The 12,051-nt window shown below is 38.5% G+C and overlaps 1 protein-coding gene across 3 annotated transcripts in view; it reads left to right on the forward strand.

The window, feature by feature from the left end:
* gria4b (glutamate receptor, ionotropic, AMPA 4b) overlaps positions 1-12,051 on the forward strand; it is a 168,466-nt gene that overhangs the window by 100,093 nt on the left and 56,322 nt on the right. For all 3 annotated transcript variants that reach the window (XM_063486111.1, XM_063486110.1, XM_063486109.1), the window contains exons 5-6: positions 7,186-7,239; positions 8,566-8,724. In XM_063486111.1, coding sequence (XP_063342181.1) covers positions 7,186-7,239; positions 8,566-8,724 — 213 coding nt within the window. The remainder of the gene's footprint in view (positions 1-7,185; positions 7,240-8,565; positions 8,725-12,051) is intronic.

Here is a 12,051-nt window from a genome sequence, read left to right on the forward strand (position 1 = left end):
AATAGTAATAATTATTTGATGTTAAAAAAGTTTAAAAGAATCATTTCATATATTTTTCCGTAGCATTACATTTGAATTTAACAGTTCAATCTTTCAAATAACGGACAAATATTTGTGACATCATGATACATTTGTGAATGTATTTTAACAATCTAAATATGCATATGTACAGACAAATACATTTAAAAAACAAGAAAATTATGTTTTATTACATTACAGTGATTTTACGTTAATTTATGTCTATTTATGTATTTATCACAGTCTATTTATGTAAATTTAATGATATTCTAGAAGAACAGAACAAAACTGTAAAATACACAGTAAAATACTTTTATATTAGGACTTTTTCTTACAGTGCTCTGTTTACACTGTATTATTTTTATTCATACATTACTTGCTCCCTCATCACAGCTTCTCATTTTTGAGCCAATAATTTGTGCTGCTTGTTGGTGGAATTTCCAGTTATTACTGAAATTAACTGGCTGCGTATTTGTATTTAAATCATGCTCACATGCCCGCTTAACAAATCTAACCCTTAACCTGCAGAATGAATGAAACATATGGGGGGTTTTCTAAACAGGGAAATTTACAATTGCTTCAGTATGTCATCTTCTAAACATAGATTGCACTGAAGTTATGTGTTTTTGTAGTCTTTTCCTCTAATAGTACTTAAAGAAATAATAAAAAAATAATGGGCCTATTATGCTTTTCCTTATTTTCTATTATATACATCCAGTTACAGCCAGGTATGTTCATCCTAAACACTGCAACAAATGCAAATAATAAGGCCATTGTGTGTTCAAGTAATCGCTGTAAACCAAACGCTCGGGCTTCTGACTGCTATAAACACTCTGTTCCACACTGTTGGGATATACATCTATCTAAGCACAGAAGCTCCACTCACATGACGTCCAAATTTTCTTTATGCAATGTGCAGCCAATCAGAAGACAGGTAATTGCCTCTAACAGGGGGAGGAGCTAAAACGGCTCGTTTCAGATAAATGTGGATATTTTTTAACCCTGAATCATCCAGAACTGCTCTAATAGAGGCCAAAAATGAAAATGTAGAGCCGGATGTTTTCACAAGATGTCCTTTTTAAGTGATAATACCTGGGTCTGATTGTGGTTTTTACAGGATCCTGTTATGAATCATTGCAAATATCGGCACATTCAACGTCCCGACAAAATAAAGTCCAATGAGGCAAGAAATGCAAACAGTCAGACTCACAGACAGATTGTAAACAAACCCCCAGGTTAGCCAGACTTATTTGGAAGAGAAATGAAGGCAAATGGTAAAATTCTAACCCAGGCTGTCTGTTTTAAAACATCAATCACAGTTTCCCATGGATGTAAAGCAAGAACTGGGTCCTAGACTCCAAAACACATTCATGAATTAAATGAAAGTTTTCCCTCGGGGCATATAAGGAAAAAAATGTTTTCTCTCTTTCTCATCTGATTCTGTGTTTTGCAGCCTGCTGCAAATTCCCATTAGCATGTCTGCCTGAGCTCACCAGCCCGTCTCACAGACTTCACACTGATGAAAGATGGCACTTGGCTGTTGCCTTGCGAGGCCTTGTTTAAGTTTTAGCAATATTACATTCGCGTGGTTTAAAAATGAACAATGCAGTTAGTTATACTTGATCTTGTTTGCAGCTTTGATGAGTCCCGACATGTTTTAGAGATATCTCTCTCTCTCATATGGCGCTGCACGGAGTTTGTGTTGCACTACCTAAGGCTGAACATGTCTGATACAATCAAAACAAGCATTCATATCTGTTTTTTGCAGATATTTTGCAGGTTTCTTTAAATTTTGGTGCTCTTAGGCTCTTTGGTTTGCAGACAGGCATAGAAGCTATATTGGTTTAAGTGTATGTTTCACTTAGAGCATTTTTGCCAATGTCAAATCAAATCAAATCAAATCACTTTTATTGTCACATCACATGTGCAGGTACACTGGTACAGTACATGCGAGTGAAATTCTTGTGTGCGAGCTTCACAAGCAACAGAGTTGTGCAAAAATACAATAACGTAAAACAACCAAATATAAGAATGGCTAAATCTGAAAGTAATAAATATATGTACAATATATAAGAGTATATGCATTACTGGATGTGTATACTAAATATGTTTTTCTACGTGTGTGTGTGTGTGTGTGTGTGTGTACATATTTTACAAATTTTTTTTTTTTTTTTTTTTTTTTTTAATTTTACAAATTAAATAGAGTAAACAATAAAATAAAATATATAAAATATACAGAGGTTGGTAGTTGGACATGTGCAAAACAGTGGCATTAATGTACAGTATGGAGTGCAATGTACTGCCAGACCAGAGTCCACTGAAAAAAGCAGTATTTTTACCTATACCATTAATCCATCTACAGCTTCCTCAATTTGTTACTTAGGTTGGTTAGTTTAGACTTAGGTTGGTTAGTGCTGTTTAATGGGATACTTTGGATCTGAGCTAGATGTTAAAACATTCTTGTCACATAACGTTCCCAGAAATTAGAGTTTGCTCTTACCTTACAATATAAAGTGTCCTGGGGCAACTGTTGTTGTGATTTAGAGCTATATTAATAAAACTGAATTGAATCTAGTTGACTTTCTCAGGGACAAATTAATAAAAACTGGTAAAGCCATCATACTGTGTAAATTACCTTTTGATTCCCCCCAAAAGGTTGATTCTGTTCATCTGGACGTAGCGTTTTCAGTGGGAGAAACATTTCGTCACTCATCCAAGTGACTTCTTCAGTCTCTGCTGACTGCAGGTTTCCCCAATCTTATAAAAAGTACATTTGCACAGTGACTGAAACCAGCCCACTGAAGGAACAATGGGCTGGGAGGTCAGTTCCTTGATCATTAATATGCAAATTCTCATGACCACTGATCAACAACCACTGATCAAAGCCCACTGATCAATGGCCATGAGTACCATTCACAGAGTTGGGGAATGGCTGCAATCACAGCATTGTAAGATGGTGAAAGATGTACCCTCAGGCCCCCTCCTCGATTCAGAAATGGTCTTTCCTTTTTTACATAAATGGATTTCTTGACTCCCCACTCAAACCAGCGTTCCTCCCACTGAAAACGCTACGTCCAAATGATAAGAAATGAACTTTTGGATTTACTTACCTGGATGATTGAGCATGCATCAAGATACCTTTTGATGCATTTTCCATGCGGCTTAAAATCCAAAGCTTTTTGTACTCACACAATGAAGTCGGTCAAAACTGGAGGCCAGAAACAAAGAAAACAAGCAAGACTTCAGTGTTTGTTCGTTTTGTTTTTCAGTGTGGATGTGCTAATTAGAAAGTTTTGAATGTAAGAACAGTCTGTCCTGATCTCCAGTGGTGTTAGTTGGCAAAAGCACACTCAGAATATGATGTGCACCTTCCTCTTCCTCCTCCTCCTCCTGCTCATCTTCATACCTTCATCCCCCATCTTTCCCAGGGGGAACTGGTGTCTGTGTAATTGTTCAATTATTCAGGAGCTCTCCACTCCTGACATCTGTCATAGTTCTAACAATTTACTTTGCAGATGCACGAGTGTTTGTGTGCCTCCTTGCCCCCACGGAGCCGCAGACGTCCCGCTCCATCTTTGCTTGATGTCAGCGCACAGGTCGTCTCCCAGAGCAGACGTGATACGTTCTGTCAGATTGAGAGCTTTTGGAATGATGCACTGTTTTTGTGTAGAAGTGGTCAGAATTACTAACGGAGACATAAACCTCTATTTTAGCCTGTGTTCATTCCAGCTGTCCTCCCATTAATAGCTTACTAAAATATCCAGATCCAGAATGAGGACTTGAATACATAATTAGACCTCATTAGCTGCTTATCGCCAGCACGGTCAGTACTCGGTGTATCACAGCTTTCAGATGTTACTTTGAATATCAGAACATGAAATCTAGGAACACAAACCTGCTTCATTTGCAGACGGGGGTGTTGATGATTTGTAAGATGAGCTGTACAACTTGTGCAATAGCTGGAAAATAAACACAGGAATACAGCTACAGTTAGCTTAAAGTGTTTTAAAAAGTAGTAACGAAAAATAAAACAAGCAGAATTTTGTCCATTGTTCTTTTGGAGTTTTCTTCTTTCAGTAAAAAATGCATTTGTTGCATTGAGTGACTCGCAGGCATTGGCCAGTCTGAATTGGGCTGTTGTGATTGGTCACAATTTATAAATGCTGTCTTTTGATTTTTTAGAAAGTAAAACACATTTAGTCGTCTTTTGTTTATATAGGTAAAAATAAAGCCTAAATATATTGTGCGGATTTGTCCACCTCAAGGTAGCCATACATTAAGTTTATCCTGCTTTTGTCTCAATTTCCCTCTAAATGGGACCACAGTTTCCAAAATGAACATCCTGCTGTATTAAAGGAGATGTGAAACAATGTGAAGCAATAATAACATCAAGAAAATATTTCCTGAGAGCACCAATTAAGCGAGAAACGATTGTGCAGTCAGGCTTCCTTTTTCAACCAGCTGGAGTCGCCCCCTGCTGGCCATTTGAAAAAAATGCTGGTCTGCCGTTTGAGTAAACATTCAGGCGCTTTAACACTATAACATAACCAACAGGGTGCACCTTTGTACTGAATTTTGTTACTTTTAGCATTAAAGCATGTTGATATACAGTTTGGTTTTATTGTACGTCTATTTATATAACATTTATATATGGATCTATAGTCACTCTTCATGTATATATATTAACTAGTTATTCATCCCCTTTTTATTCCATAATTTATCCCAACACCTTTAATTAAATACCAAACATAAATATGTTATACATGTTTTTTGTGTCTGTTGTCTGTTCTGTTATGTACATCAAGAGTGTCAATACAGCTAATTCTGCTAAGAAGGCAGCCAGTAAACATTTTTTTAAGCATTAAATAAGCCATGAAAAGTTCAATTTGAGTCATTTACATGGATTTTTCCCCTCGTGTGGAGTATTAAGGAAAATTAGAAAAATATAACTAAATTAAAATTTGTAAAGACAAATCCTTGACAGTCCTGCACTGACTTCTTGGATCCTCAGTCAGCAATAAATGCCCAGCAGAACATTTCATATACAGATGTGGGCAAAAAGGAAATAACTTCAATATTCAGCATTTGTTCAGTGCGTGGCAGCAGCAGCCTTTATTCGATAAATGATGAAAATTATGCGAAAATCTACTCTGTGACTCACTATGAGACGTGAGCCAAACATCAGTCGCTCTCATGGTGGTCATTAGTGACGGCCTCAGTGCCAGAAGAGGCTTTAAAAGCCATCACTGATGCAGAGTGTGAGGGAACAGCAAACACTCGTCTTCCTTCATATCATTACTGTCCAATTTGCCACCAATTCTCCAGCAGCGAGTCCCTCTAACAACAACAGTTACAGAGTTTATTCTGTAACTACTGTAGCATCTGCATAAACATGTACTATATGATAACAGCAATTTATAACATTGTGTAGAAGGGCAGATGTGATTGAGTTTAGATGTATGTGATTGTTAAATTAGCCAACCTGCATTAGGTTTGTGCTTGTAAATGGGCATGCACTGATGCAGTACCTTTGTTTTGCTGTCTGCTGATAGAAGTATAGATCTGATATCAGGAATTAATTAACATTATTGTAAGACTTAGTATTTAAGTCTAAGACTTAAATACTAATTTGTCCATCCATCCATTCATGTTCAGGGTTGTGGGGGTGATGTATTCCTGCCTTTCTTCAAAATATAAGAAATGAAAATATATTCTATATAAAATATAGAATACTCTCACCTATAGTCACATGTCATGGTACAAATGTGCTTCCTCTGAAGAGTGCCTGGGCTCAACTTTAGAGGCATATTGAAAGGAGCTGCAGCAATTGACAAGATACCTGCCAGATGCTGAACAACATCTAGGGTTAGATGTTTAAGGCATGTCAGTGTCCTCTCAGAGGACCTACAGGAGGTGTTTGGGGAGAGGGAGATATGGCCATCTCAGGCTAGGCTCCTCCCCCTTCCCAACTAGAGCCACATAAGAGGTAGAAGATGAAGGGATAAAAATAAGAAACCTCTTAGTTGCTCCAGCTTACCAGACCACAGTTTGTGGTTAAAAACTAGCTGCAAACATATAAATAATTTCACACCTGCTCTCAGTCTGGCAGGTGTGAAATACCTCATACCTACTACCCCTATTACTCATCCTATGCTGTCGGCTTTCTCCATGGTATGTTAGCTCCACCATTAGCAACCAGTACACTAAATTACATAGATCAGACCCAAAGTCTTTGGAGCTTGAACAGAAGGCGAGTGGACTTCTTTAAGTTTGTTGAAGAGGTTTCACTTCTCGTCAAAGTCACCTTCTTTTCAAGCTCCTAAGGCAACCGTGTCCTGGATGACTGTGAACCTACACAGACGTGAGCCCCATAGATCATCCTGCCGTCACATGAGCCAGCTTTATGAATCACTGATGACTGATATCTGACTTGGACATCAGTTTAATGCATCCCTACTTGTGAAACTGTTTAACTGTTTTCCTTTGAGGTAACTTTACTCTCTTTATTTCTCTTTTAAAGACTTGTGTTTCCACTTAGAGACTCAAGAACTGAAGGAGGATGAAGAAAACCGTCTTTATTGCTAATCCTTGGTGAATTGTTTTGATTGGAACTTCTTTCTTCTGTGAAAATAATTTGTGGGAAAGCCATTTATAAATATATGGACAGGTCTTTGTTGTGATGTAATCATTGCTTTTTTAAGTGTAATCTTGAATATTGGAGCTGAGAGCGTTCAAACTGATGCTCGGGTCTTGACAGCAGTTAAGCTGCCGGGGACCTGATACCGATCCCGGCTTTTCTCCGGGATTCAAAGCACTTTTTTCTCCTTGATTCACGCCCTTATTACCTGGATGTCCAGTGGGATTTCCCAGCAGATGTCAGCTTTCAAAATGAGTTTTTATCACCACGATGCAGCTGTGTGGTTGTTTGCATGTTGAGTGAGAGCGCTGAGAAGATCTGTCACGTCCCTCGAAGTGTGGAGTGTTTACATACTGACGTGACCGCCCGTTCATTCGTTTAGACGTTCAATCGTCTGAGTGTCAAACCCGATGGACCCACGGTGTCAACGCCCATGCACTCACCTGTCACATGCTCATTTAATGTAATTAAGCTTTGTTATGCTGTAATCCAGTCAGATTAACGATGAGCTCTGCTCTGCCTTCTTGCAGATTGTCAGCGTGGGGAAACACGTCAAAGGCTACCATTACATCATGGCCAATCTGGTGAGGGACGGACACTTCCTGTCAGGGTCCTTGTTTGTTTGCGTCTCTCTTTGTCTTTCGTATTTGTTTCACTCCATCTGTGGCTTGCTTTCTCATGCTGCTGACTGCCAGCTCGTTGTAATTTAAGTCCGTGTGGTGCTGATCTCAAGACTGTGTGTGGTTAAATTTGAAGACCTTGCTGAAGGAGCAGATGTTAAAACTGATAACAGTAGGATTTTTTTGCTTCTGTAGTGCTAGACCGCTCCTGCTGTTAAAATATATTTACAAATGTGAGACTAATTGTGGCAATAACAGGGTTTTCCTTGCTAACCCTCCCATACAGATTTGGCAAAAACCTCCAAAAGAAAATCATTAAAATAATCTGTGATCTTTTTTACTCTTTTTTTACTAAATTTTTTTTTTTTGTTTCACAAATGGCCAAAAAAATCCACAGAGTTATGTTAAGTAGAATAATTCAGATAGTTGTGATGCTTAGACCCCTTAAATGTCAGATATGAGCTACAAAAAAACCCACAAAACATAAGCGGCTTCAATAAAAATCAAACATAACACAAAACCTCCCCTTTGGGCATCAATCTGTGAAACTAGACTGTTTTTAATATATACCACATGGAGCCTTATGGCATACTCAGTTGGGCTTCATGACTTTAATCCAGTATGTATGAATGACTAAGGTTTCCCAGTCTTGTAGACCGGAAGTCTGCAGATGCGGAAAGATGCATGAGGGCCGATTACATTTATAAGAAAGTACTTTAAAAAATCACATGTGAACTTGCTTCATTTGATTGTTACAGTTTTACTTAACAGATTAGATTTGGGATGTGACTATCGCCTGGAAGAATCTTTCAACAAGAAAATATCACTTTTAGCTTTGGGAAACTGTTCAAACATCAACTTTATCAGTTACACTTTTCCTCATTTGTTACACGATGTGAACCAGAAGAACCTGAAGATGTTTTGTATGATGGCAGTATACTACAGGATTAAAGACTTTATCCACTCCCTGCTTTAAGAGACATTTATATTGACTGTGATCACAGTCTTGTGAGATTCAGCACAGCTCACCACATTTCTTCCTCACTCACTACCTCCAGTGCTGCTGCTGTGACATGTGGCACTCTCTTATAGACGCTGAAGAGTGCAGTAAATAAATTCAATCTGATGTTGACGAGTGGCAGTCAGTTGGTAGTTACCGGCTTTGATATTCCACTTGTTAAGTGCAATACCTCCGCCCTCATCGTCCTTCCTGCCACATGCTTGTTTGTGTCTGCCACTGATGGATCTGTGACTGGGCATGACCGCTCTTTCCCCTTCTTGTCCCTCAAGGGTTTTAAAGACATCAACCTGGAACGCTTTATGCATGGCGGCGCAAACGTGACGGGCTTCCAGCTGGTCGATTTCAGCAACCCAATGGTCATCAAACTGATGCAGCGCTGGAATAAACTGGATCAGAGGGAGTACCCGGGTTCGGACGCCCCGCCCAAGGTGAGTCATGTCAGAATCAGAGCAGAAGTACAACACAAGCCGGACCTCTAGTGATTTGTAACAAATACTTTAGTGGTCCAAATCCTGTACAATCTGCCGTCCCCATAATTTGTGAAGTGAAAATTTCACTGCAAAGTACAGAAGATGTAGAGATCCTTTGATATTAAAGCAAAGCATTTAGCAACATCAGCACTGCTTGTGTAGCATATTATGAGATGGACAGCGGGCTGTACAGAGCATATTGCTCTTTTTTAATATGGTCAGCTTGTTATTATTATAATTAAGTGTTTAGTTGCAAACATCAGTGCCAATAAATTCAAGTAAACAGACTCAGCTTATCCAGTGGATTAGTGAAATTTGCGAAATTCACTAATTTCCAGGTCAAAAGATAAATAAGAAAATGCTCAAACAAAGACTACTTGTGTGTTTAAGGGTTATTTGAAACCATTCATTTCATTCTTCTATAATAAAGTTAGATATTAAATGCTGGTGTCCCTTTCATAATATTGTGATACTATGCCATATAAATTTTTACCCCTGGACTGCTCCAGTCGTATCCTTGGGAAAGATATAAACCCGGAGTTGCTCCCGAGTGTGTGCACGAATGTTAGAAAGTGTTTAGGTAGAGATAAGGAAGCACTGTACGTGTGAATGTGTGTGGTAGAAAGCACCCTGAGTGCTCGGTTAAGTGGAAAGGTGTTACATAACACCCATTCACAAATGTTACTACAAATGATTTAGTGTGTACTTAATTTTGTCCTCGTCTTCTCTACTTTGTCTTGTTATTGTTATTATTATTATCTGTAATTGTAAGGGTCCCGCTGCTTGTGCTGATAGCTTTAGTTCTCCTTTTTACTTCAGTTTTTTTGTGTGTGTGTCTGATTTCTGAACTGAGATCTCAAAACAACCAATATAGCGTTTTGTCCACTCCTCCAGAGAATGCCTTTCAGGAAATACCTTTTAAATGATGACAAAATGATGCGCTTCTTCTCTTTCAGTTCTTGTCACTGGCATTTCATAATTTGTGGTGCAAATAAGGGGCTGTTTAATTCCATCTGTGGTTAAATCTCAGAATGCAAATCTGCATCGCGATGAATGAGCTTCTAAAAGTTTACAAATATGATGGAAAAGCTTTGTGCACATTTCTGCCTTTGTGAGAACTGTGGTGATAAATCTGAGAGAGAGTTTTATGCATTTGGGCCCCGGAGGGTGGGAAATGTATCTAAAAACAGATGTCCTGTATATGAACAATAGTGTGCGTGCTATTTGTAGGTAATGGACTGAAACATGCAAAACCATTTTCCTTAAAGAATCCTGCTGGGGTAGTTGAAAAAGGAAAAACAAAATAAAGAGGACATATTTAAGGATGCTGCCATGTAAGATGAAAAATATGAATGTGTATTATCATGTTTGGCATCAAAAAAACCCACAAAGAATATCGATAACGCTCCTCCTGCCTCTTCCACTGCTGCCGAGCAGCGACGTGACAGACTGACCCACTTTAAATCCTTTTCAGTCACACAGATTGCGAATAGCACTGGGGCAAGAAGGCATCACGCCATGGTGGTTAGCGAACATCCTCCCCCCTCGAGCAGATCCGAGTGTCCAACAAAGATTTCTATTTTAAAAACCAGATGCAGTGGAGTGGAAGTGGTGTGAGTCAAGATGCTAGTGTGCGTGTAGCGTGTGTGTATCTGATGGATTGGGGTGGTTCAAATTAAAAGTTTACACCACAGGGCGATATCACATGACAAAATGTGTGTGTGTTTGTGATATCTGTGTGAGTGTGTGTGTCTGTGTGTTTTCCCCCACTCAGTTTCTTGATAAATTGCTCTCTCTCCTGGAAATCCACTCAGCCTAAATTACTCTGCTCCCCACTAAGTTGTCCACAGCCTGAGTCATAGCCAGCCCTTCTTTCTGCTAATATATTAACAGGACGGTGAGTTAGGCCTTCTCCTGGCATGTTTACTCACTTTGCAAAGACAGATGTAAGACTTGGCGTTTAAAAGTTCCAGGAGTCGTCAGGTAGTAAATGGGATATTCTTATTCAATGTATTACAGTAAGCTTGGCATGACAAGGACAACACTGGAGATGTTATACCTCATTTACGTCTGGCATTAATACACAGTCTTATTTTAACCTGCAGTGGCAAACACAAACAGCCTTTCAGTGCATTAACTTACTCCGTATCTCTCAGTGAAGCTGCTGTTTTGGTTTATTAGGAGGAATCTGAATATAAATCTGACGGTATGCTTTTTTATAAATGCATTAAATCATAGTCACTAGTTCAATTTCAGTTCAGTTCATTTATATTCTTTATACTGTAAGGTAAAGACCCTACAATAATACACAGGAAATCCCCTATGAGCAACCACTCGGTGACAGTAGCAAGGAAAAACTCCCTGTTAACAGGAAGAAACCTCCAGCAGAACCAGACTGGGGGAGGAGCAGCAATCTACTGTAACCAACTGGGGGAGGGGGCAGGACAAAGACATGATGTGGAAGACAGCCAGAGATTAATAAAAGCTAATGATTAAATGTAAACTGTTGTTTAAACACATACAGAGTGAAAATTGAAAAAGTTTTTATGCTAGTTTTTAATCTTCTTTAAAGCACATCTCACGCCAAATTTCAGTTTTATTTATTTTAAGGACATTATATGAGTTTTCTTACCTAATTTAAATACACAAGTTTATTTATTCCAATTGCCCTTCCTGACTCATCCAGGGATCTTTTACATGTTAATATGGCTCATCAGTTCCTACAGTGTAACACCTCAGTAAATTGAAACAGATTCGCTCCATAAAATCATGTTGGCTTGCATATCATCTGCATTATCAGTTAGTTAGCACACAGTACCTCAAATCTGAAGCCAGAGGCAGATGTTTTGGGTGTAACTGTTACTTTGATGATTGAAATAATTAATTATTATTAATTAACACTATTCAGTGAAGCTGTTTATTTGGATGCATAAAGCTGCTTCCTTGGCTAATTTTTGGTGTCACTTTAGTTATATTTATGAGGTGACCCTGATTAGCATTATTCTGGTATAATTGCATTTTTCCGAGTAATTTGTTGCCTCTTTTTCATAAAATGATAATGCCAGAAACAGATATCGTTGCTAGATGATAGTATTTGCTTCTTCTGTTTTTAACCCATGTGATTTTCTCAGGTCTTCTTGCATTGTTATTGGATATCAAAATGATAACTCCAGAACTTGAAATTGCAGATTTATAGGCAAAAAGATCCAGATAGGATTTTATACAGCCCAGTGAAAAACTAAGTACAGGCTTACTGCTTCCATAGCAATTAAAAGCGTAAGTAGC

This window comes from Pelmatolapia mariae, linkage group LG10_11, assembly GCF_036321145.2.
Source record: "Pelmatolapia mariae isolate MD_Pm_ZW linkage group LG10_11, Pm_UMD_F_2, whole genome shotgun sequence".
Classification (NCBI taxonomy): domain Eukaryota; kingdom Metazoa; phylum Chordata; class Actinopteri; order Cichliformes; family Cichlidae; genus Pelmatolapia; species Pelmatolapia mariae.